Genomic DNA, 24,209 nt, shown 5'->3' with positions numbered 1-24,209 from the left:
GGCCCCCACTGCCTTGGCCCTGGCCCAGAGACCCCCCTCCTGCCAGAGACCCTCAGATCTGTCCCACTCCTGCCCGGGCCCCCATAGGCACCCTTGATGCCAACGATGTAGAGCTGGCCACGCCCACCCAGTAGGCCATACACACTCTAGCCACACCCACCCAGTAGGCCACACCCACCCAGGCCATACCCACCCGGCCCCCTGAGGGCAACCACAATGCTGATGCAGCTCTCAATGAAATTGAGTTTGACACCCCTGCTGTAAAGGAAGCCTTGGCTGGTAGGCTGCTCTGTGTGAGAGAAGACGCAGACCCCCAGGGCGTGGGGAGCTCCTGGCAGCTTCTGCTTCTCCTGGAGATCCCCTTCAAAAACCCAACTTCCACCCCAAGGGCTAGAAGGACGCAAGGGCAGGGGGCGGCCATCCCTAAACCAGGACTGGCTTTTGGACTCTTTTATTTCAAACCTCTGACTAGCTGCGGTGTCCCTTCCCTTTGGAACATGCCGCTTGCCCACTGGCATCGTAACTGACCAAGGGCCTGGCCTCTTGTCCCCGGACTGCTTCGGCACACAAGGGCGGCCACTGTGACTGCCCGCCTGCCCTCAGCTCAGAGGCCACCCAGCTACGGCCAGGTCCTGCTTGGACAGATGCCTTTGAGCCCGGCATGTTTTGCAGCTGCCTTTCTCTTGCTAGCAAAGGGGCTTTGGTCCCCGCGCTTGCGCTGGGAATTGGAGGAGAGCCTCGGTGCCATTTGCTTAGATCTCTTTATTAGTGGGTGCAATGCCACATTCGCAACCTGCTGGACAGCGTGCCCAAGGCAGGGCTGACTGGTTGAGGGGAGCCTCCAGGCCAGGGCGGCGGAAGAAGGGGGAGGCCCGCGACTGCATTATCTCTTTGCCCGCACAAAGTACAAGGCATTTGTTTTGGGGTAGTACTTGACATTCTGCTTCTTGTCCATCAAGCCGCCAAAGATGATCACCTCCCCCCGTCCCTGGACCACCGTGTGCAGGCTGGTCTCGGGGGGTCCCACCACGGAGCTGCCGTGGAACACCTTCCACTGGACTCGCCCACGCCCCTTGACCTCCTTGATGTCCAGCACGTACATCTGCATGGGCTTGCAGTTCACACTCTGGTAGAGAGGCTTGCCTACGTTCAGGGACTGAGGCGGATGATGGCCCAAGCGGCGAGCAATGGGTGGTAAGGCATGCCCGTCTCCCTGGGCAGAGTTGGGTCGAGGGGCGGCAGGAACGGCTGCTTCGGCAGGGTTGGCACTGCTCTGGCTGCCCGGGGATCCCGGCGAGGACACCCTGGGCGGGCTTCTGACCGCCAAAGTGGGCAGGGCCTTTGAAGAGAGAGAATGGACTGCCTCCAGGCTCCGCCGCAGCGCACTAGGAGAGACCCCTCCCAGCAAGGAGCTGGAGACGTGAGGCGGGGTGTGAATGCCGTTGGTCTGATCCGGGGGATTCCTGAGGCCTATCGTGCCAACCGTCCTGCTTTCTGCACCCTCCGGCTGGCAAACCAGAGGAGGGGGTTTGGCCTCCCAGTTCAGGTCTACGGCTGCCAGTTGCAGGTCCTTTTGATCGGGGAGGGAGCCCCATCGTGGTGCCAAGGAAAGGCCCGCCTTCAGATTGTAGCCTTCGGCGACGGAAGCCGTGCTGGGCGAGAGCAGCTGGAGAGGGCTGTCGGGAGACGCCCCGCCCGCGGTGGCGGTGGTGCCGGGAGACAAGGCCTCGCCACCATTCAGCACCGGTGAACTGTCATCTCTGGCTGGCGACAGGCTTCCTTCCCGCGACCCGCCGGGCGTCTGCCTCTGCCCCCGGGGCCTCAGGGTGCCCCAGCGGCCGTTCACGCAGGGAGCCTCGTCTGCAGTCCGAACGGGAGACTGAGAGCGGCATTCGCGTGTCTCGGGAAGCAGGGCGGGGGGCGTGGCGCTGATGGGAGAAGGGCGAGAGTTCAAGCTCGGGCTGAGCGGCGCCCTCCCGCTGGGGGCTTGGCTGAAGACGACCACGCACTGCCCCACCTGGAAGAGAAGAAGCAACTAGCCCCAGATGGATCCAGGACCCGTTCTGCAGAGCAGCCTCCGCAGAAACTCCTGCTATAAGAGGCAAGGCAGGGGCAGAGAAGAGGATCCCTCTGGGCCTTTGGCCCGCAAGAAAGCGCCATGCCACCGCTCAGTGAGATATCTGAACCTCCATCAGGCCGCCCTCTCTTAGCTTACTGCACGCATCACGTTCTTAAAAATCAGAGCTGCCCTCCCCCCCCCACTTTCTGGCTTATTACGAGGTGCTCAGGATTCACTAAGGATTCCTTTTGCCCTTCCCTCCCGTTCACCTTGCACGCCGGGTGGCACCACAGCTCGGGGGCTCCGTGGTCCTCGTTCTCCACCTTCAGGGGCTGCCAGGCCCAGGGACGGTCGGATCTCATGTGCAGCAACCAGGCGTCCTTGAAGAGCTGCAAATCGGGCGAAAGCTCAAACACCCGCAGGATGGGACACACAGACACACACGCACACCCCCGCCTGGCTTTCCTCTGCAGTTTTTTTCTCTCGAAAACAGACTTTCCAGTCCTGAAAGGTTTTGTCACCTGTCCGGCACGCTCCATCTTTCCTCCTCCTAGGGAAGGGGCGGTTTTCTGCTTCATCTCCCCGAGGAGGAGGAGGAGGAGGAGACCTCGGCTAGGGAGCAACTCGGACCTGGTGGGCTGGAGGACGCTAGCAAGCTGCGCGTCGCCCCATCTGTCGGCCGGAGCCTTTTCAAAGGGACACCAAAAGTCTTGGAAGAGCAGAAAGAGAGGGTCAATGGCCAGCTAACAAGCCTAGCTTGGTCTACTCACCGCGTTGGGACCCCCGCAGCCCCCAAGAACCAGAATGGTTTCATCGTCTATGACAATCTATGACACAAAAAGGGAAAGGAAAGTCAAAAGACGTCGCCCCCAGAGCCCCAAGGCAGCGAGGCCATCCGCCGATGGAGTGGAGCGTGGGGTTACCCGTTCCCACCCCCATCGGCAAGCTGAGCTTAATCTCCCAAATCTACGGAGGGAAGACTAAGCTGCTCCCTCTTCTGGGCCGACGCCATTTCCAGTGGGAACGGGAGATGGTCTGCCAGTCCCTGCTCCCACTGGGACCTTCTTGGTTCTGGGCAGGCCTGTCTCCGGGTGTAACTTTGTGCCCAATGGTCCCAGTTTCCATCCCCCAGCTAGGAAGGGCCGTGCCAGGGCTGGCTGCTTGTCTTCCTCTCAATCGGACTGGAAAGGGAAAGGCTTCCGGTGGGAGTTGGAAGACTTTCCGTTTCCTTGGGAGGAAAAGTGGGACGGAAAAGTCGCCCGGGCCGTTTCCGGCGAGAGCTGCCGGCACGTTACCTGGGACTGGCCTCCTCGCGGGTGAGGCCCAGGCCTGGAGAGGTTCGGCTTGGACCAGGTCCAGTGCTCCAGATCGAGGACCCAGACGTCGCTGCTCCTGCAGAGAAGAGCGAGACGGGAGGAAGTCGGCCGGCTTTTCGGGGAGCCTCCAACTCCGGAAGAAGAGCAGCATCAGGAGACTTACATCTGCCGCGACCCCAGGGAGCCGCCAAAGACGATCATCTGGTCCTGGATCACGCAGGAGGAGTGGCCAGCCATGGGAGGAGGGCCGTGGGTGGTCACCACGCAGTTCCACCTGGAGGAGGAAGAGGAGGGTGGCGCTCAACAGGGAGGCCCGTGTGTGCGTGTGCTCGCCCAGCTCAACCGGAGGCTGAGAAATGGCTCGACGGTCTTACCAATTTTTGGAAGGCGAGTAGGTGTGTATTTCGTCAAAGAATCTCTCCGGCTGATGCAGGGGGTAAGGGCTGGGCCGCGTCCAGCCGCCAAACAGCACCAGCAGGTCTTTATAGACGACCAGGGTCGCTCCGGCTTTCGGCGACGGGTAGGAACCTGCAACAGGAGAGTTGGGTTTGTTGTTGGTTTTGGGGTTTTTTGGTAGGCAACGTCGCCGAAGGGATTCCGGACGCTCACCGGGTGCGAGGGCAGCTTCCTCCCTCACGAGTCACACACTGACTTGGAACAAACCGTCTTGTTCAAAACTATCTGAAAGGGTGCCGGCTCTTTGCCACGGTCCAGAATTTGTCTCCAAAGGAAACACTTCATTGGGAGGCAGGGGTCCAATTCTGAGCAGGAGGCAAACAGACCCCTCTCCCTTCTCTGGCCCTGCCTTTGACAGGGGTGACCGGCTTTCCTTGTAGGCGGTCAAAACAGACCGCAGCCTTGCTCAGCCTTCACAGCTATTGGCTTCCCGAGTGTGGCACACCCTGGCGTTTGCCAAAGAGCTTTAAATGAGGGCAGGGGCACTTAAAACGAGAAGAGCCGTGAGCGACAGAGGCAGAAGCCACTTCAGAGACCCTGACTTTTGGGGTGGGTGGGTGGGGGATATTGTGATGCCCGGGGCTGAGCAGACCCTCTGGGCCTGCTTTTGTTCAAACCAACCAACCAACCAACAAAAGCTGGGCTGCAGGGATTCGGCCATCATCGCCCTGAAGAGATGGATGTTGTCCCCAGCCTGAAACCTCAAAGCCCCCCTTTTTTCCCCTCCCCCCCCTCTTCTCCAAAGGCAGAGCTGGCCAAAACCAGTGTTGGCTTGCGCTTAGGGAAGGAGACACGCCTTGGGGCCAGGATTCTCCCGAGCGCCTTAATTTTTAAACGTAAGCCACCCGAGCACGGCGAGCAAGAACGCAGTTTGTATTAACCTGCCAAGTCAACGGCTCGGGATTTGAATAGGCAAAAAAGAAAGAAAGAAAAAAAAGAGAGAGGCTTTTGTTTACAACAAAGGGCTGCCCCTCGCGGTGTGTACCCGAGGATGGTGAGAACCTGCCGGTTTCCCACACTCTTTCTGGCTGGTGGGTGCAGCTAGCAGAGACATGTCTGATCAGCTTGATCAAATATCTGTCCCGGCAACGCCCCGGAGCGAGTCCTCGGCCTGGAGGAGACGGTGAGAACAGAGGCCGCCCGCCCCTCCTGGAGGGGGGAAGCAGGAGCTGCCGCTTCCTAACCAGGCTCATCCATCCGGAGGGATGTCCCCAAGGAGGTGGGGAGGGGTGGGGTGGCTGTTCTTCCCTTCCCACCTGGCTTTTGTTTGCAAGGAGACCCCTTCTTTTTCTCCCTTGCACTAATACTGTCTCAGCTCAGCTCCCAACAGCGAGAGGGATGTGAAGGAGAGCAGGGAACCGGCAGCCAAAAGGCCCCATGGAGGGTATCAAAGGAGGCTGAGGCTTCACAGAGGCCCCGGAGTCAAGCCTGCTTCCACCTGGCTCGCAGGTGTCAGCTTTCTCCCAGCGTAAAGCCAGCCAGTGGTGCCCTGGCTGCTCTGCGGAGGGCAACAGCCCAGGGTGGGGGGTGGGGGGTGTGTGTGACCTCCCCACAGCTCTTTTTTTTTCTCTCCTGGGGAAGCTGCTGCAACCCCTGGGACCCCCTCCCCCAGCCACGCCCCTCACCTGAGGCCAGGGGCCGGATCCATTCCTTGCTGTTCAGGTCGAGTCGCCAGAGGTCGTTAAAAGCTGCGTTGCAACTGCTCTGGGTGCAACCCCCAAAGACGTACATGGACTGGTTGGCGTCGTAGTAACAAGCACCTAGAAAGCAGCAGAGCAAAAGCGAGCCGGCTTTAGAGCTTCTTCGGCCAACTCCGCCCCCCCGCCCACACACACACACGCAAGGGAAAGCCACAATTTCTCTCTCCTTGAAAACCCGCAACGCGTGAGCTACTCCGGTGATTCTTTTCGTGTATTATTTAATGCTTCCCCGCCCCGCTCCCCTTTGTGTCCTGAACACCATCCGTCCACCCCATCCTGCAGGATCAGCGGGGTTGGTTACGAGCAGTGGTTAGAATGCAGCGTTGCAGGCTAAACTCTGCCCACTGCCAGCAGTTCGATCCTGACCGGCTCAAGGTTGAATTCAGACTTCCATCCTTCCGAGGTCGGTAAAATGAGGATCCAGATGGTTGGGGGTGCAATGGGCTGACTCTGTAAAACCGCTCAGAGAGGGCTGTAACCTTGGCAACAACTCCCAGAATTCTGGGACTTGAAGTCCATAGGTCTTCAAGTTGCCAAGGTTGGGGACCTCTGCTGTAAAGGCAGATTTTATGGTTGGCTCAACCGACCCCAACCCGTTGTGATCGTCTGGTTTGGAAAAAAAAGCCTGTTTCCTTTACACAGCTACCCAATCTTAGCATTCTGCTCACCAGGTCTCAGCTGGAAGAATTCGGGAGAGGTACAAACAACCTGGAATTAAGGAGAAACTTCCTAACAGTGAGGACAATTAACCAGTGGAACCACCTGCCTCCAGAAGCGGTGAACGTTCCAACACTGGAAGTTTTTAAGAAGAGACTGGACAGCCACATGTCTGAAATGGTATAGGGTCTCCTGCTTGAGCAGAGGGTCAGACTAGATGACCTCCAAGGTACCTTCCATTATTATTATTATTATTATTATTATTATTATTATTATTATTATTATTATTATTATTATTAAAATGAAAAGCTGTCTTTCTTCCTCTACGGCTTGAGCTGGCCCTTCCTCTTTCCCCTAGGACCAGTGTCCAAGCAGGGAGAAATTTCTTGCTGTAGGAGCAGCTTCTAGAACCTTCCGCCTCCCAGCTAAGCGAGAGGCCTCGTCTCTCCTCAGCTGCAGCAGCCTCCACTCAGCCTGTGGTGCCCCATCCAGCCTCTCTGGGCAAAGTAAGAGCATGGGGCTTCCTCCTCTGTGTGTGTGTGTGTGTGTGTGTGTCGGGCCCCGAGCGTGGCGTCGTGGGTCAGTTGGTACTTACTGTGCGAAAAGCGCTGGGTGATGGGGGTCCCAGGATAGGGATAGGTGCGGCTCTCCCACTGAATGTTCCCTTCTTGGACCGACTTGATGAAGCCGTGGTAACACTGGTGGGCGACACCTGTGAGGAGGAGGGAGAGCAGCGAGAAAGAGGGACTGGAAAGAAGCGGGCTGACCGGTCAGCGGATCCCGTTGGCTTCTGGCCAGCAAAGGGGCAAAGGCCGAGTCTCCGGAGGGAGCTTTTTGGGCACCCTCCGAAAGGGCCCCACTTTCTCTTGCTTTTTCGAGCGGGAGGCAGCGTAACGCCAGAGGCCAACACACCCCAAGGCTAGCAGAAGCCGGCAGCTCACGGGAAGTCCTCAAACTCTCCGAGGGAAACCCAAGAGCTGCCGAGTCTGCTTTGCTTTGAACGCAGGAGGCCTCACACCAATCGGATGGGCTTGGAGGGGAGCTGAGGTCTAAATGGTCATTCTTCATCTCTCCTCCTCCTCGGAGAGATCAGAGTGGACGCCAAGCAAGCAGGCGCCCAGTCATGTGGCAGGGAGAAAGCAACTGGCCCAGTCCTCTCCCCCCCCCACGCGCCTTCTCCTTCCAGCGTTTTGTTAAAAGTGCTGAAAGCAGTTGACCCACGACATGGCGGTACTCTTAAGGACAAGACAGCTCCTGCTTCCAAGAAAACCTAACCAGAAATTGGAGGAAAGCAACCAGCCAGGCCGAAGGGAGGATGCCTAAATCCTACAGGGGAAGACAGCAAAGGCAGCCCCTGTCCAATCTTGCCACTTGTCTGAAATGGCATAGGGTCTCCCGCTTGAGTAGAGGGTCAGACTAGATGACCTCCAAGGTACCTTCCCTTATTATTATTATTATGATCTGCCTTCCTGCTGGTCAGAAGGGGATCTGGGGACAGGCAGTCAAAAATACGAACCAGCTGCCAAGCGTCTCGGTTTTGGATCACCTGATCGTGGGGATACCGCAAAAGTAACTCTGGAAAAACGGTCCCAGGTCACCCCTTTTTATTTTTAGCGCCGTCGTAACTTTGAACCGTCACTCAACAAACTGTGGCAAGTCAAGGACGGACTGTACTTTCCGGAGTCGCTGAGAAGGGCTTAGCCTGTCTGCGGCCCAGTTCCCATCGCTGCCCCATTTTTTTATTTTTATTTTTTGCTGAACCATCACAATCTTTCTCCCAACCTGTTCGGGCTAGAAACGCACGCAGGAAATTCCCCCCCCCCCCGTACCTTTGATGAGTCGGTACCACTGCTTGCAAACGAGGGCGGCCGTCTTGTGCTCCTGATACGGGGAGAGGAAGGACAGTATATACTCCAGCACTTCTTCCGGCAGCTCCTGCATGGACCGGTGAGGCCGAGTCCCTCTCTCCTCCTCCTCCTCCTCCTCCGGACGAGCAGTACACACTCCATCCTCCGGATCCATGGTCCCCTCGGCCACGGTCTCCTCGGAATCCACAGCCATGAAGCTGTCATCGTCGCTCTCTGAGTTAGCCATGGCGTTCCAGTCCCCTGCTTCAAAAATGGGGGGAAAGTTACAGGTTACAGGCTGGTCTTGTGGCAGAGAGACCTTTTTCTTAAGCAGCCCACGCCAATAAGTTGAGCGGCAGCGGGAAAGCCTAGGAAATGGATTTGGGAGGCAGCCGCCTGCCGGCGCGCTTGTTCGTTTTCTTGCGGGGGTGCGTGAGAAGGGGGGGGAAGCATCTCCTTCCCTTGATGGACCCCCCCCTGCACTCTGCTCAGAACCCGCCTCGCGCCCACTCCAATGCACCGGAGCATCTGGGCAACGAGGGGCCGACTGGGTTGGGGGTTGCTCTGCGGACACTCGGCCCTCCTGCCGATCCCGAGGCTACACTTCGAGACCCCTTATCTGCTTCAGCGATTGACCGTCAGGTTCTTCCAGCCTAAGGCCGTCATTCCCTCGAGATGAGGCGGTACCAGTCCGGCCTTGCTCACCCCCCCCCCCACTTTATGCAGTCAGCTCAAAGTCTATGGAGATTCTCCGTCTGTCATCCAGGCCGTAGTTATCCCAAAGGTGCTTTTTTCAGGAGCTTATTTTGTTTTTTGTTTTTATTCTTTGAAGACATTTTGCTTCTCATCCAAGGAGCTTCTTCGGTTCTGACCGGATGGTGGGGAGTGGAATGCAGACAGCTGGCATACAAAGATCAGCCCTTCCATCTGGTCAGAGCCAGAGAAACGTCTTGGATGAGAAATGAAATGTCTTCAAAGAAAAACAAGAAAGTCTTGCCAATCCTTCCCACCTTTCCCCCCACCCACCCACCCACCCACCCACTTCCTTTGGGGAAATAAAAGAGGAATGCTGTTTGTAAGCCTTTCTCGCCAGCTTGCAGCTGTTTACTAATTACATCCTCCAAGACTGCTCGGATCACGGAAAAGATCAAAGGGGCAACAGGGCCACCCACCTCCCCCACCCCCACAAAGATCAAGGTGTCAACCTGTTTTCGTCTTGTCACAAGGAAGATGTCAGTCACCACCTCTACACACACACACACACACACACACACACACACACACACACACACACACGTGTCTCCTGAGAATCTTCCCAGACGTTGTGCAAGCGAATCGCCACTTTGCACAAGGCCGACTGCTCGTCCAAAGAAATATGGAAAGCTGCCCACTCTCCCTCGGAGACGGCTTAGGAACCTCTGGCATGGTTTCTGAAGGGAAGAGCGGAGAAGGGAAGCAAAAGACGAGGCAAAAGAATGGAAGAGGAGCGCGCAGGGGAGCAACCCAACAGATTCTCCCTTAGCTACAAGAGGAGTTGGGAGAGAGGAGGGCTACCTCACACGGAAGCCTGGCTGTTTTCTTGGCTTCTAAGCAGAGCCTTTTTTTTTTTAGCTTCCGAGTGTGTGAATCCCATCTTTGGCTTCCCACCCAGCGGGCTCTGCACACAGGGATGTCCTGGCCCTTCCTTAAGGGGGGGGGGCGCTTCTTGTGCCCGTTCTGTGCCTGCAGTGAGTGTCATTCATGCTCCTCCGCCTGCAGGAAGTAGGGGCTATAAATGCAACTCGTTTGAAGCTCAATAGGAAGGGGGAGCGCGCAAAGCGGCCCGCGTTTCATGAAAGGAGACCGAAGCGGAGGCAGTTGTCCGGCCGTCTCCCAAAGGAGCTTCCATCCCCGCCATAGCTCTGTACGTGATGGAGAGACCCCCCCTTTTCTTTCAAGACTCGGGGTCAGGAAACATCGGGCATCAGAGCCCGGGTCTCAAGAGAACAAGAGAGAAGTGGAACGGAGGTCCCGTAATTGCCAGGCTGAGCCAGTGTTTCCAACAGCTTAATTGGGAAGGAAGCTGGAAGTCCTGAAAACTTTCTGTTGCAAGGTGACCGAAGCAAAGACAGGTTTGGAGCAGGGGCTCCTCGGCTTTGGCAACTTTTTAAGACTTGTAGACTTTTCAGCTGCCTGCTGCCTGTCTTGTCTATTCTCCAAAGCGCCCGAAGGCCGGACAAGAAGCAACGGACGGAAACGAACCGAGGAGAGAAGCAACCCGGAACTAAGGAGAAACTTCCTGACAGTTAGAACAATTAACCAGTGGAAGGGCCTGCCACCAGAAGCGGTGGGTGCTCCCATCACTGGAGTCCCAAAGGTGCCTTTTCCAGGGGCAACTGGACTGAAGAAGCTTCTTGGGGTGTGAAGCCAAGTCCCTTTTGAAAAAGCACCTTTCGGACAACCATGACCCGGATGACGGAGAATCCCCGTAGACATCCACCGCTGGAGGCTTTTACAATAAGATAACTAACCTTTATTGTCGTTTTTTTTTTACTGCGGGCACGACGGCGGCCATCCAAAATGAAATTGAGCTGCCCGCTCTCAAAAGTGAAAACACACACAGACGACACACGCCTAAAACACGCTATATACCACATACGCACAGACCCACCACACCCCGACATATACACGTAAGAAAGACCACATATGGTAGATTATGATTGTTTCTACTTTTATACCTTGTATTTAGCTCTGGGAAGTCGGGGAGGGGGGAAGGGGAGGGTTGGGTTGGGAAGGGGGGGGAGGGTTGGGAGGGGTTGTTTTGTTAAAGATAAAATGTATTGAAAAACTTTTCAATAAAAAAAAAGAAAGACCTAGCAAACGCTGTCCGTCTTCAATACATAACGGGAGGAGGAGGAGGAGGGGGAAGAAGAGACCGGACAGCCGTGTGTCTGAAAGGGGCTCTAGGCCGGCTCTTCCTGCTTGAGCAGGGGGCTGGACTAGAAGACCTCTAAGGTCCCCCTCCCCGGCTCTATTCCGATTGATTCAGCTCCGTCTGGAGAGACCCAGCGGGGAAACGCCCCGGCGGAGCCCCCCACCCCCTTTTCCCCCCTCCCCACGTCGTTTCTTCGACCGAGCAAAGCTCCATCGTCCCAAACGAAGGCCGGGGGCTGCTGGGGACGGGCGATCGTCCGCTTCCCTCGAGCCTCTCTCTCTCTCTCTCGGCGGGCTTGCACAGCCGCTCTCGGGTCCCCTGGAAGCCCGATCCGGACGGCAACGGCGGGCCGAAGGAGAAAGGCCGCCCCGGGCCTAGCAAGACCCCGCAGCCTCTCCGGGCGGCGGAGCAGGGCACGTGGGGCCCTCCGGCCTTCCAGGCCCCCCCCGAGGCGGCCCGGGGTGCGGAAGGAGCCTCCCAGCCCGCCGACCCCCCCCCTCACCTGGGATCCTCCCGGCCGCTTCACAGCGCTTCCTGCCCCTTGGGCGGGCGCCCGCAGCCCCCGCGGCCGGCTTCGCGCCGAGCTTGGCCCTTCCCGGCCGCCGTGGCCGCCGCCATCTTGCCGCCGTCCCAACCGGGGAGAGAGAGAGAGAGAGAGAGAGGGGCGCGAGAAAGGCGGGGCGGGCCCCCCCGGGCCAGGCGCATGCGCGCGCCGCGCCTGGGAGGAGCCGAGGCGAGTTGTGGCCCTTTCCTCGCGGGAGCGGGGGGGGGGGGAAGCGCATGCGCGCCAACCCGAGAAGGTCAAAGCGGGGGATGGGTGGGGAGGAAACGCCATGACAGGCGTGGCGGAAGGACGGTCTGGGCTACAAGGGTGGGCGTGCAGAGAGTTAGCCTGTCACGGATTCCTGCTTCCGTTTGCGGGCTATGGAGCTGCCCCCCTCAAGGCCGCACGTACCCAGTTGGGAGGGGAGGGGAGGCGAAAATCCCGCTTCCCTCCCCCGCGAATTAATACTTGGGACCGCCGTCCTGTTCAACGCGGCGCGGGCCCCCCCCCCCGCTAGACGCCGCGCAAAGTGGCGCCGTCCTGCTTGCCGGGACGGCAAGCGCGCATGCGCAAAGCCTTCCAAGGGCGTGTCCCGACGAGCTCTGCCCAGGTGGGGGGCGGGCGAGGCGTAGACACACCGCTCGGGCCCGGCAGAGGGCGCTCGCTCAGGCAAGCCGGCCGAACGGGCCCCTTGGCCAAGCGCTGCCGGGGAAAAGAAGTCCGGCGCAGGCGCGTCGGCGCGCGCTGACGCCGAAGGCGGCTCCGGCCGGCCGCTCTCGCCGAGAAGGAGAGGAGTCTGGGCGGCCGCGCGCATGCGCGGAGGGCGGGCGGGCTGGCGGCGGAGGGGCATTACAATGGAAGATGAGGAGGTCGCTGAGAGTTGGGAGGAGGCGGCCGACAGCGGGGTGAGTCCCGGAGGGCCGCCGAGACCGAGCTGGGCGCCGAGAGGAGACGGGCCGCCCTCGGGCGGGAGGGCGACGCCGGGACAGTGGCGGCCGGGGCCCGCCGGGGCACTTAGGCCTCTTAAAGGGGCCGTGCCCCCTTTTCCCCCAACACGTGGTCTGCGCGCCCCCCACCGCCGCCCAGGGTCTCTCCGGGCGGGCCGGTTGGCGGCGGCTCCCGCTTTCCCGCCCCGGAGAAGCCCGGCCGGCTTGGGCGAGGAAGGGCAGCGCCCTTGGCCGGCTCCTGCATCCCGATCCGATCTGGATCCGTTTCCCCAGGGTGGCCGCCGCCGGGCTGAGCCTCCGTGCCCCAGCGGATCTCCTCCGTTGCAGGGGGGCTGCGGCTCCCCGGGTTGGGCCAGGAGGGTCGCCTCTCCGCCGCCTTCGGAGCCGGTGAGGCCAGGCGTTGGGCGGCCGCCATCGAGCCCCAAGAGTCAGGTTGTTAAGGGAGACGCTTCTTTCGAGGAGTTGTGCCTCGTTTTACGACCTCCCTTGCCCCTTCTTGCCGAAGGGGATCCCTGCAGTTGTTGAATTAGGAGCACGGATCCGGCTTCCCCCCTCTCTGACTTGGCTGCTTGGAAGGCTTCCAAGGGGGGGATGCCGTGACCCTGGGACTCTGCAGCCGTCGTAAATATGAGCCAGATGTCAATCGTCCGAACGGAAACCGCTGACGTGACTGTTGGGATGTTGCAATGGCGATGGGCAGGGGTCTTCCAGCTTGTCCCTTTGATGACTTGTGGACTTCGACTCCCAGAATTCCTCAGTCCACAAGTCATCAAAGGGCCAAGGTGGAAGACCCTTGCTCGTAAGTGTGAAAAATGCTCATAAGTCGCTTTTTTGTACCACCACCACCCCCCACCCCCCACCCCCGTGCCTGTGTAACTTTGAAGGTTCGCTAAGTGAACTGACGTAAGTCGAGGACTGCCTGTAAGGTAAAAGGGGTAACTCCCTGAGAAGCCTTCATTCTGTTCTTTGCCGGTTTCCTCTGCACTCCCCTTTGGGATTCCTCGCTCTGCGCCCTTTGCAAGCGATATGCCAGAGAAGATCCTTCTCCTGTTGTCTGGCATGACTTGGGCCGTTGTTTAATTCTTCCGGGGCTGCAGAGCAGGGAAGCTTAGGAAGTGTCTCCAAGAAGCCCAAAGGCAGGTCGAGTGGGGCACACACACCCCAGCCCATATTCCTACAACCCCCTATCTTTTAGGGAGGCAGAGAGTTCCTGCCTGCCACTTCCAATCTTTGCCCAGGATGACCCTTTGAGTGAAGGGAGGACTACGAAGGGCAGAGATGTCTCTAGAATAGGGTCTGACGTGAACTGAGGCTTGTGTGAGCGGGCTCATGCCTCAACGCACGCCGTCATTCATACTTCTGGAACCTCAACATCCACATTTGACCGTCCCTTCCCGTCCTCTGCGTCCCTTCCCTCTCGGCTAACGGGTTGGCGCCGGGCTTGTTCCCCCACAACCCTCTGCTCTCACCTGGCCTTTCCTCGCCCAAATATTCTCACTGAATTTCGCCATGCCCTTCTGCGTTTTTAGCGATTATATTTGTTGCGTTTATATACCGCCTCCATCCCGCAGAGTGAGTCTGGGGAGAGGCTACTTCTACCGGCTGCAGGTAATTTAATGGCCGGGGGGGGGAAGGAGGCAGGGCGCCACTGAAAATGGCGGTGTTCGGAGAGGTGAGCCAACCTGAGCCGAGAGCCCAACTCGGCCAGCAGCCCACATAAAACGAACTATTTGGGCAAATGAAAATCTCCCGAGGATTTGGACGTTTTGAGTTGAAGGAAACTCATTCCGCTAAGTGAGCTCACCTTCGCTTTCAAAGATTAACTCGCCCTCCAGACTTTGGACTACAAAGCAAATGCAGCGACACCTCAGTGGGGAAGTTGTTCACGTGAAGGCCTCTCGCACTGCAAAACCAGCCGCTGCCGCCAGAAGGACGGCTCAAACATGCCGGCACCCAGGCCAGGCCTCCCCTTCCATCAAGGAAGGACCACTGGAGCGACCATTTCCTAGACAGCCCCCAAAACAGCCCCAGGAAGCGCCTGTCTGGGAGGCCACCGCCCTTCAGACGCTGTCCTGGCAGAGGGGGGAATTTAGCCGACTGGCCAGGCCGTTGGGCCGCCTTTAGCGGCCTTGGCTTGCTTGGAATGAGAGGAATGGTCTCCCAAGTCTCGGGCAGAAAAACAGATCCTCCTCTTTCTGGTTGCTGATCTTTAATGGTGACACACACACACACACCCCCGACACACACACACACCCCTTCCCCCCCACCCCAGCTTTTCCAGTGGGAATGACCAGTCTTGCACTCTGCTCATGATGGTAAGCGTGTCAGACCAAGTTATCCAAGGCGCCGCTAGCCTGGCTCTCGGCTGCTGATCTGGACGACCTGCAAAGTGGGCGTCTAATTTTATCTTGCTGTTTGCTCAAATGCGAAGCGTCAGCAGCTGCAGCTGCCACTGGATCTGATGTCTGGCATGAGCCCATTTTGATTCTGGTCTGGGGATAACATTCGCCCTGGGCTCCCTTCCCAGGCCTTGGCTTTCTTCCTCTGAAAAGCAAAGGGTTGAGAAGGCTTCTCTCCCTCTCTCCTTCCCTCTCTCTCTCCCTCTTTCTCTCTTCCTCCCTCCTTCCTTCTCTCTCTGTCTCTCCCCCTCTTTCTCTCTCTCCTTCCCTCTCTCTTTCTCTGTCTTTCTCCCCCCTCTTTCTCTCTCCCTCCCTCTCTCTCCCTCTCTACTTCCCTCTCTCTCTTTCTCCCCCTTTCTCTCTCTCTCCCTCCCTCCCTCTCTCTTCCTCTCTCCTTCCCTCTCTGTCTCTTTCTCCCCCTTTCTCTCTCTCCCTCCCTCCCTCTCTCTTCCTCTCTCCTTCCCTCTCTCTCTGTCTCTTTCTCCCCCTTTCTCTCTCTCCCTCCCTCCCTCTCTCTTCCTCTCCTTCCCTCTCTCTCTGTCTCTTTCTCCCCCTTTCTCTTTCTCTCCCTCCCTTTCTCGCTCTCTCCTTCCCTCTCTCTCTTTCTCCCCCTTTCTCTCTCTCTCTCCTCTTTCTCTTTCTCCTGGCCTGCTCTGTTTCATGGGGTCTCTTGAAACTTCAGTTAGTAACCAACGGTGAAATGTGGCATTGTCTTGCCCGGGAAAGGAGGGCCAGGCTTATCCCTGGGTACTACAAGGTGCCTGATCCCAGAGGGCGGGGGGGGGGGCAGAGCAAACAGATGGAACTTGACCAGCTGACGTTGCCTTGCAGGAAATAGACAGGCGACTGGAAAAGAAATTGAAAATCAGCCAAAAGGAAAGGTAAGGCCCATTTTTTTTAATAATCATCCAGCGGCGTTCTTGCTGGGCAGGCAGGGCTGGGGAAAAAGCGGGCGGCGTTCCGAGTTTTGGTCTTCAAAGGTTCTGTCTAAAGATGAACCCGGAGGCCTGGCTGTACCGGTTCGGTCAGAGAATCAAGGGCACAAGCTTCCCCTTTTTTGCCTTTGCCTTTCGGCGAATAGGCAGAGGACCGGATGAGGGTTGTTTGGGCCGACACAACGGCACCGAAGAAATAAAATTGTGTCCCCTCTTCTTTCTTAGCAGCCGGAAATCCAAGTCCCCACCCAAAGTGCCGATCGTCATTCAGGACGACAGTCTTCCTTCGGGCCCGCCCCCGCAAATCCGGATCTTAAAGCGGCCCACCAGCAACGGGGTGCTGACCAACCCCAACTCTAGCAGCCGGCCTGCCTTCCCGGTGAAGTCCCTGGCCCAGAGGGAGGCTGAATACGCCGAGGCTAGGAAGCGGATTCTGGGCAGTGCCAGTCCCGAAGAGGAGCAAGAAAAACCCATCCTTGACAGGTGAGGGTTCCCTGGCAGCCAGTTCCTCTGTGCCACTCCCCCGGCGGGGGGCACCCTCTGCCCCCCCCCCCGCTTTGCCTCTTTTCTGCCTGAGGCCGAGATCCTGTCCATGCCCAGGAGACACGGATGTAGGGCCTGCCAGCTCAGGCTTTTGTCTCCTTGGGTTCAGCTGGGGGGGAGGGGAGGGGTGGGGGGAAAGAGAAGCATGTTCAGAAAGCCACTTCGAGGGCGTTGGGTCAGTCTGAGGGGGGGGGTTCAGCTCTGGGATGGGTTGGCGCAAAGGAGGATCTCCCACAAGCTGGATCACCTGTCCTCTTCCTGTTAGTCCAGGGGTGTCAAACTCAATTTCATTGAGGGCCGCATCAGCATTGCGGTTGCCCTCAGGGGGCCGGGTGGGTGTGGCCTGGGTGGGTGTGGCCTACTGGGTGGGCGTGGCTAGAGTGGGTGTGACCTGGGTGGGCGTGGCCAGCTCTACATCGTTGGCATCAAGGGTGCCTATGGGGGCCTGGGCAGGAGTGGGACAGATCTGAGGGTCTCTGGCAGAAGGAGGGTCTCTGGGCCAGGGCCAAGGCAGTGGGGGCCGTTCCCTCACTGTTTCTAGGATGGCTTCGTGGGCCACATGAAACCACTTCACGGGCCAGATCCGCCCCCCGGGCCTTGTGTTTGACATGTCTGTGTTAGTCTCTCCTTCCGACTGCCGGGGGTGGGTGGGTGGAAGGCGGCTTTTAGCTGGACTGAGTGTTCTTCCCCTCCTCCCTCAGGCCCACAAGGATCTCCCAGCCGGAAGAGTCCAGGCAGCCCAGCAATGTGATCAGGCAGCCGCTGGGCCCCGACGGATCGCAGGGCTTCAAGCAACGCAGATAGGCTTGGCTGGCTGACCGGCCAGTATGAAAGCAGGGCGCTCCCCCTCCTCAGCAGACCAATGGACCTGAGCCGGAGGGGCGGGACTTGCCCTAAGCGCCCCCTTGGCTCTTTGCCTCTTGTGACCCTCAGCCCAGGCACTGGGACTCCTGCGGCGCCTCCCCGTAGTCTCGACATGCCCAGGGGGGTGCACCGAGGGAGGAGCAGGCAGAGGGGCAGGCTTCTCTTCCAGGGGGGCGGGTTGCCACAACTTGCTGCCCGCTGAAGCGAGCCCCCTCCCTTCCACCCCCCCACCCCTCCCGCAAAGGAATGACTTCTCCCGTTGGCTCCCTCTGGGATTGGAAACAGGAGTGGGGGACGGGGAGGGCCCTGCTTCTCGACATGTGCATGTTGGTGCGTGTTACGCTTGGAGCGAGGTGGTGCAAACGGGGGCGAGTGGGCGGCAGGCGTACGCACAAAAGGTTTGATCGTTTGCTTTGGGGGGGGAACGGGATGGCCCTGGAGCCTCGCGTGTGGGAAGAAGAAGAAGAAGAAGAAAAAAAGGGGGGGTGTTAGCTGTGTAACTTGTTTATCCGAGAAACGGTAGTTTGCTAGTGTTCTGAAAGGAGTGGGGGGAGTTGGGAGAAAGCGGCGGCAGTGGGGGCGGGGCGCCCTCTCTGCCTCTTCCTGCTTGCTGCCGCTTTGGAGTGGACGGACGGAGGGCGCTCCGGCCCGTCTTTGCACCAGGCTACTTCGTGAGCTGGCAGGGGCCCCGGCGTCTCTGCCTCCGTGGGACAAGCTGGGGCCCCTCCGCTGCCTTGGGGGCAGGAGGGATCGCCCTGCCCTCCCAGTCTTCACCAGCATTCCCTTCGCCTCCTGGGCGCTGCTTCCAGAAAAAAGGTGGGGGATCCCTGCTTTTTGGCCACTAGGACTCTTGAGCTAGGAATAGAGTAGTTCCTGTCGCCCCCATCTTGTCCTGCTGGCTTCTTGGGAGGACAACGGGTGGCGGGCCAAGCGTTGCTTGCACTGGCCATGGACGTCAGGCCAACCGGGGTGGGGGGCCGGGCGGTGAGTTGTTAGGCCCGTTTGTTCTTGAACAGTCTGCTATTTTGGAAGGCAAAGAAGTGGAGTGGGGGGAAGCAAGGTTCGGACGTCAGAAAGTGCAGGAGATCAGATTCCCTCCCCTCTGAAAATGGGACGGGTCACAAGCGGCTCAGAATAACGGGCCCGATGGCGCAGAAGCGTTTTTCGAGATGGCCCAGGAGAACGGGTTGGCGGTGACGGAGGGCGACTTCGTGGCTTGCGGACCCCAAAGCAATACTCTTAGCTTTTTCCCAGGTGGTCAGGCAAAAGACACTGGAGGGGGCTGATTAAGGAGACCTGCCAAGTGTCGGATCAGCTGGGGCTTTGCTCACTAGCAGCCATATTGAGGGAGGGGGGGTCCTCCCTCCCTCCCACACCACTTCCAGGTGCCAGGGCTAGCTGGCTTCACTGTGTTTTCCCAAGTCTGCCTTTCGGTTTTGCTGCTCTGGTTTTGGAAGGACAGAACCGGTGTAGAGAGGGACACCTCCGTGGTCGGTCCAGGGAATCCCCACACACTTCAAATCCTCTCCTCTCCTGCTGGAAGGGACGGTTGGCACGTTGCAGGAACGTGTAAGTGTCTCTGTCTGTGTGTGTGTGTGTGTGTGTGTGGGGAGGGTGTGTGCTGGAAGGGTGTCTCTCTGTACATCCACACAGGACGCGTACCAAAATACTGCAAAAGAAATAAAACTGGTCAAAAAGAGTAATAATAGAAATAAAGCTACCTGTGTACTAAAAAGGGCGGAAAGCCTGGCTGGCCCGCGAGTGTCTTCTCCTGCCTTTGCACTCCTGCCTCCCCCATTTGCTCTTCCGGCTTGGCCTTTTCCCCCGTGTTTTTTTTTTTTGCTCGAAACGGCCACTGCCGGGGGTGTGGGGTGTGGTGCCTGCTTCTCCCCTTCTTCCCCTGGAACAGGCCTCCTTTGGGGGGCGGTTCTCGCCCTCCGTTGCCCCAGCCTTCGGATGTTAGACGGAAAGAGCCCCTTTTCCCGCGGCAGAAGGACAAGGCGAGCGCCGGCCTTTCCCAGCGGCTGTTCCTGCTGACCCGGGACTTGGCCTGTAGCAGCGGGGTCTTCAAATGTGGCCCTTCTATGACTTGTGGACTTCAACTCCCAGAATTCCTCAGCCAGGCATGCCTGGCTGAGGAATTCTGGGAGTTGAAGTCCACAAGTCATCGAAAGGCCAACTTGAAAGACCCAACCCCCCCTTGGCTTTTCGACTCCCGAGGCTGCATCCCGGGAGGGGGTGGCAAACACGCCCCCCGGTGACCTAATCGGGAGGGGGGGCGGAAGGAGTGGCAGGGGGGTTGGCATGCAGGAATCGGCGCTAAAGCCCCTCGGGTAGCTGCTCTGCCAGTCAAGACCTTGCACGGGCTGTCCCTACGCGGGCGAAAGATTTATACGCTGCATTTTAAATAAAACGCGTTAACTTTTTTCAAGCTGTTCCTCCTGCTTATTGGCCCGGGCGTCGCTGCAACCCGGGGGTGGGGGGGGGGGACGGAGGGTTTCCCACGCCGACCCGCCAGGGGCCGCTAGAGTCGCTTTAAGACGATAAAGGCGCTCTGGGCGGTAACTGGCCTTTTCAGGCCAGGCGGCGCTCTAGCCCGCCTCGGGCTTCCGGTTTCTCCCGCGGGCAGGAAGTAACGATGCGGGCCGACCTGGCGAGAAAAAAGCTCCTGCGCATGCCCGGAAGCGCCCAACTTTCCGGGAGGGCCAAGATGGCGGAAGGCGAAGACTACGAGTCCGTCTTGTGCGTCAAGCCGGAGGTCCACGTCTACCGGGTGCCTCCGCGCGCTTCCAACCGCGGCTACCGGTGAGTCTCCCCGGCAGCGGCGGAGGCCGAGCGTCGCTTTGCCCCGGTGGGCGCCACTCCCGTCATCCCCGGGCTGAGCTAACCGGCGAACAGAGCCGCTACCGGGTACTGAGCATGCGCAGAGAGACCTGCTGCTGCCCCCGGATAGCGGGGACGGGGGGAGGCGACTCGGCGGCGCTGGCGGGCCTGGCTAGCTTGGCTTTTCCTCCCGCCTTTAGTGCCGCGGAGTGGCAGCTGGACCAGCCGTCCTGGAGCGGCCGAATGCGCATCACAGCCCGGGGCAGCGTGGCCTTCATTAAGCTGGAGGACAAGACCTCGGGTAAGGGGCCGACGGAGCCGCCCGGGGCGTGGGGGAAGGAGGAGGGGGCTGCGGTTCTCTCCGGAGAGCCCTTGCAGAGCCAGCTGCCTACCTGGCACTCCTGTCTCCCCCTCCTAGGAGAGCTTTTCGCCCAGGCCTCGGTGGACCAGTTTCCTAGCATTGCCGTGGAAAGTGTGACGGACTCGAGCCGCTACTTTGTGATCCGGGTGGAAGATGGGAATGGTACGGAGGGGATGGTTTGGGTCCTGCCCTCTTGGGGGAGGGGGGGCTGGGAGCAGGAAATCCTGTCTTTGTGTTTTTAATTTTTACCGGGAAAATTGTCGGTGGCATCCAAGCTCTGTCCTTGGTGCTGATGGTGGAGACTTGCCCGCTGCTGGGGAAAAGGGCAGACGCAATTCTAAGCGAGCCTCGCGTGACGCTCTTTAACTCTTTGTTTCCTTCCTTAAGTTGCGTGCAAGGCTGTGGGCCATCCGCTTCCCCTTTCTCTATTTTGTCAGGCTGCTCCCCAACCTGGGCTCTTCTCCAAATGTTCTTGGTTCTCCAGTCCAAGCTTCCGCTTGGCTCTCCTTTCTCAAAGCCTCGTTTGAGATGTCAGATCTACTTTACTATCCACCATAACCCTCTTGTTAACCGGCTACCTGGGCCCCTGCGTGGCTACGGCCCATCCTAGCAGATACGAACTGTGAGAATGGAGGTTGAACTCTCGGCATCCCGTCCTAGTGGGTTTGTGGCTTCTTGGCAGGTCACCAGCCTACGTGGAGAAGGGTGGCTCTGCGGCAATCTGGTGTGCGTGACTCGCCTTCCCGAGGTCTTTTCTTTCAGGCTTCCCGCTGGGCTGACCCACAGCCAGTGACCTTCCACCACCTTCCTAAGCCTAATTTCCATTGCAGGGCGCCGTGCATTCATCGGAATTGGCTTTGTTGACCGAGGTGATGCTTTTGACTTCAATGTGGCCCTGCAAGATCATTTCAAGTGAGCACCCTTTCCTTGGTGCCAGGACCCTGCTGGAGGCTCTTTTCCCAGGAAGGGAAAGCGGGGCGGAGCGGTCTAGCCGTGACTAATCACCGCTGATCCTTCTTGACGTGCACCCGCCACTCAAAACCTGATGAAAATATGGCATATGGGAACAATATGAGCAACCTTTATTTATATTGTGTATTACATTGATTCACTGTCCATCTTGCTGTCATGCAGCTCTGGGAGATTTGAAATGTGATCAAACAATGTAAAAGATCCAAGACAGTGAGAGAAAATATACATACATACATACAAACATACAAAGAGGAAATAGCTAAGGTACCAGGGACATGTACAATAGAATGGAGGCTTCTAATACAGGGGTTGCCTGGCTGAGGAATTCTGGGAGTTGAAGTCCACAAGTCATAAAAGGGCCAAGTTTGAAGACCCCTGTTCTAATACAAGATGGCTCCCTTCCTGGCCAATCTGCAACCTTGGCAAAATGGCTCCATTTTAACAGCCTTGCCAGACATTGTTTGCGGGAGCGCCTTCTGAATCTGCAGGGGAAGGCTGTTCTAGAGGGATGGAGGAAACCGTAGAAATTTCCCCAGTTCTCCTCCTTGCCCTCAGGTGTTCCAGAAACATCTCAAGAGCCATATCTGGGCCAAATGGGCAAACAAGATCTAAAGCGCCAGTGGGGGGAGGGGCACAGATTCCATCACTGGTGGTTTCTCACCCCTCGTTTCCTGCTTTAGAGGAAAATGCAGATTTGGAAAGCCACCTTTACTACGTGGATTTTTAACAGGAATAGAAACGTCTTGTCCTAAGTAACTGGCCTCTCCAAGGGGGAAGACTTCATTTACCGCTTCTGCCCGCATCTTTTCCCCCTCTCCACCAGGAAATGCTTTTCTTTCTGTGTCTGTGTCTCTCTCTGCAGATGGGTCAAGCAACAGGTCGAGTTAGCCAAAGAAGCACAAAACCCAACCCAGGCCCCCAAACTTGACCTGGGCTTCAAGGAAGGACAGACGATCAAACTCAGCATTGCGGTGAGGAAGGACTTGGGTGTTGTTGAAGCAAGACAGTTATAAGGCAGTGGCCCTCTGGTCAGCTCATCAGGGGAAAGGGAAGCGGAACCCTCCAAACACCCTCGCTGGGCCAAGGACTGGATCCCTGATCCCAAGGCTGGAGGATGTTTGGGGAAGAAATGAGGGCGAATCCTCCCTCCTCGGGCTAACGTCTGTCCTCAAGGGGGAAGCTTCCAAGCATGCAATGAAAGTTTCTTGGTCTTCCTACAGAATATGAAAAAAAAGGATGGCGCCCCGGGAAATAGGCCACGCACTGGTGACTTCACAGGACTCCTCCTTCCCCCCCCTCCAGGGGGAAAGACCCCTGTCCTGCCCACACTTGGAGATCAGCTTTCCTTTCCTCTTCCGGGAGCCTCGGCAGATGCAGTCCAAACAGGTCGGTGCAACTCTTTCAAGGGAGAAGGGATTCTGCTTTAAGACCGCTTGAGCTGGTAGTTGGGATGAGCTGGGGCCTTCCACACCCACCCTGAGGACCACAGGCCTCATTTTTGCTCCTCCTCTAGCAGTCCCTTAGCAGGTGCATCCGTTCTACAAACGTCCTTTTAAGGAAACGGACTTCCCTTGCTAGCTCAGACAAAAGGGCTTTCTGCGAGGGATGCCTGGAAATGGGAAAGGCAACGCTAACCTCCTCCTCTTCTTCTTCTTCCTCACACTTTGTGTGCCAGCAGAGGTTGGTGGGTCTCAGCCCTCACAGCCGCCAAGTTCTACAAGAGAAGCTTCTGCAGACATTTGGGGAGATTTCACCAAAGCTTCTGGGTGAGGAGACGTCCCTTTTGTCACGTTTCGGGAGGCTAAGGCCTGCTCCCCCGCATTCCCCAGCACATTCTCTCTCTTCCAATAGGAAGGAAATGTGTTGTCTTCCATACCGTGGAGAATTGTCTTGAAGTCCTGTACCATAACAATTTAGCATTTCTGTCCTGGTTTTTTTTTTTGGTAATATAGCCTAGATCAGGGGGGGTCTTCAAACTTGGCCCTTTGATGACTTGTGGAGTTCAACTCCCAGAATTCCTCAGCCAGCAGAAGTTGCAAAGCTTTGCCTCCCAAAATGAACCTCCAGGTGTGGCTTCTGGTTCCAGCAGGTGCCAGGCAAAGTCTGCCACTCAAGGGCCGTGTCTGTCTTTGTCTTCTCTTAGGTCCGGCTCTCAATCTCAGCAGAACTCGGGCTGGGTCCAGTTCTGAAGCCGAGGGGGAAGCCCCGAGGAGGGGCTCTTTGGTAGCCCAGAGACCGGGAGATGGGCCGTGCCCTGCTGGCTCTCCAACAGATCCTCCGCCTGGATGGGTTTGACTTTGTCTTCGGACCTTGTGGCAAGGCAAAGGAGGGCTTCTTGCAAATCATCTCGCTCTCTCTCTCTCTCTCTTCCACCAGCACTGGGACTTTTGCAGAGGTGTGTTTGTGTTGTTGTGTGCGCAGGGAGCTGCAGTGGTTCAAAGGCCACCCTGCTGCTTGTGAAGCGGAGATTTCACCGCCTGATCTTCTGCCTCTCTTCCTTCCCAAGAGAAGCAATGTACTTTGGGGGGGGGGGAGGGCTGTGCCGACTCCTCCAGGGATTAGAGACCACCAACAATGTTGTGTTATAGGGACCAGAGCACAAAGTGATAGGACAGGGGTCTTCAAACTCGGCTCTTTGATGACTTGTGGACTTCAACTCCCAGAATTCCTCGGAGTTGAAGTCCACAAGTCATCAAAGGGCCGAGTTTGAAGACCCCCCTGCCTTAGAAAGTGGCCCGGGGACGCCTCGCCTTCCCGCCGGCTCCGCGGGGCGTTTTCTCTTCCCGGACCTCCTGTGGTTGGGTCCGACGCGCGTCTTTCTCTTCCCCGCTCCGTATCCGAAATAAAAACCATGTTTTTCCGCCACTCGGGT

The 24,209-nt window shown here is 58.0% G+C and overlaps 3 protein-coding genes across 8 annotated transcripts; 2 read left to right on the top strand and 1 right to left on the bottom strand.

Moving 5' to 3' along the window:
• Positions 1-747: 747 nt before the first annotated feature.
• FBXO42 (F-box protein 42) lies at positions 748-11,654 on the bottom strand. 3 transcript variants are annotated; one of them, XM_081341118.1, is made up of 10 exons: positions 11,452-11,654; positions 8,018-8,296; positions 6,784-6,900; positions 5,457-5,591; positions 3,750-3,903; positions 3,539-3,649; positions 3,355-3,451; positions 2,830-2,886; positions 2,329-2,448; positions 748-2,017 (listed from the first exon to the last, which is right to left on the bottom strand). In XM_081341118.1, the coding sequence occupies exons 2-10, from the start codon at positions 8,280-8,282 to the stop codon at positions 884-886; spliced, it is 2,190 nt and encodes a 729-aa protein (XP_081197244.1). In that variant the 5' UTR covers positions 8,283-8,296; positions 11,452-11,654; the 3' UTR covers positions 748-883. The 3 variants fall into 3 exon arrangements, with proteins under 3 accessions (XP_081197244.1, XP_081197245.1, XP_081197246.1); XM_081341119.1 differs by having other exon boundaries at positions 8,018-8,299; positions 11,452-11,578; XM_081341120.1 differs by lacking the exon at positions 11,452-11,654 and adding an exon at positions 10,888-10,904.
• Positions 11,655-12,202: 548 nt separating this feature from the next.
• Positions 12,203-19,607, top strand: SZRD1 (SUZ RNA binding domain containing 1). 4 transcript variants are annotated; one of them, XM_081341579.1, is made up of 4 exons: positions 12,203-12,398; positions 15,671-15,720; positions 16,000-16,257; positions 17,019-19,607. In XM_081341579.1, exons 1-4 carry the CDS (start codon positions 12,306-12,308, stop codon positions 17,119-17,121), a joined length of 504 nt encoding a protein of 167 aa, XP_081197705.1. In that variant the 5' UTR covers positions 12,203-12,305; the 3' UTR covers positions 17,122-19,607. The 4 variants fall into 4 exon arrangements, with proteins under 4 accessions (XP_081197705.1, XP_081197708.1, XP_081197707.1 ...); XM_081341582.1 differs by having other exon boundaries at positions 12,319-12,398; positions 16,003-16,257; XM_081341581.1 differs by lacking the exon at positions 12,203-12,398 and adding an exon at positions 15,417-15,520.
• A 100-nt stretch (positions 19,608-19,707) lies between these two features.
• On the top strand, positions 19,708-24,202 carry NECAP2 (NECAP endocytosis associated 2). The gene is made up of 8 exons (XM_081341214.1): positions 19,708-19,986; positions 20,205-20,305; positions 20,423-20,527; positions 21,196-21,277; positions 22,200-22,308; positions 22,558-22,723; positions 23,016-23,103; positions 23,481-24,202. The coding sequence occupies exons 1-8, from the start codon at positions 19,820-19,822 to the stop codon at positions 23,524-23,526; spliced, it is 864 nt and encodes a 287-aa protein (XP_081197340.1). The 5' UTR covers positions 19,708-19,819; the 3' UTR covers positions 23,527-24,202.
• The last annotated feature ends 7 nt before the right edge of the window (positions 24,203-24,209 follow it).

Source organism: Vipera berus (genome assembly GCF_964194415.1).
Source record: "Vipera berus genome assembly, chromosome: 17".
Taxonomy (NCBI): Eukaryota; Metazoa; Chordata; class Lepidosauria; order Squamata; family Viperidae; genus Vipera; species Vipera berus.
The sequence above is the reverse complement of the archived record's forward strand: the minus strand, read 5'-3'. Positions and strand labels throughout refer to the sequence as shown.

Excerpts from the sequence above, each read along its gene's own strand:
- FBXO42 (XM_081341118.1), bottom strand. The coding sequence starts at position 8,282 with ATGGCTAACTCAGAGAGCGACGATGACAGCTTCATGGCTGTGGATTCC. Across the intron at positions 3,452-3,538 it reads TCCCTGGGGTCGCGGCAGAT|GAGCAGCGACGTCTGGGTCC; the intron begins GTAAGTCTCCTG and ends TCTTCTCTGCAG. Across the intron at positions 2,887-3,354 it reads CGCGAGGAGGCCAGTCCCAG|ATTGTCATAGACGATGAAAC; the intron begins GTAACGTGCCGG and ends TTTGTGTCATAG.
- SZRD1 (XM_081341579.1), top strand. The coding sequence starts at position 12,306 with ATGCGCGGAGGGCGGGCGGGCTGGCGGCGGAGGGGCATTACAATGGAA. Across the intron at positions 12,399-15,670 it reads AGGAGGCGGCCGACAGCGGG|GAAATAGACAGGCGACTGGA; the intron begins GTGAGTCCCGGA and ends GTTGCCTTGCAG. Across the intron at positions 15,721-15,999 it reads AAAATCAGCCAAAAGGAAAG|CAGCCGGAAATCCAAGTCCC; the intron begins GTAAGGCCCATT and ends CTTCTTTCTTAG.
- NECAP2 (XM_081341214.1), top strand. The coding sequence starts at position 19,820 with ATGCGGGCCGACCTGGCGAGAAAAAAGCTCCTGCGCATGCCCGGAAGC. Across the intron at positions 20,528-21,195 it reads CCGGGTGGAAGATGGGAATG|GGCGCCGTGCATTCATCGGA; the intron begins GTACGGAGGGGA and ends TTTCCATTGCAG. Across the intron at positions 22,309-22,557 it reads CGATCAAACTCAGCATTGCG|AATATGAAAAAAAAGGATGG; the intron begins GTGAGGAAGGAC and ends GTCTTCCTACAG.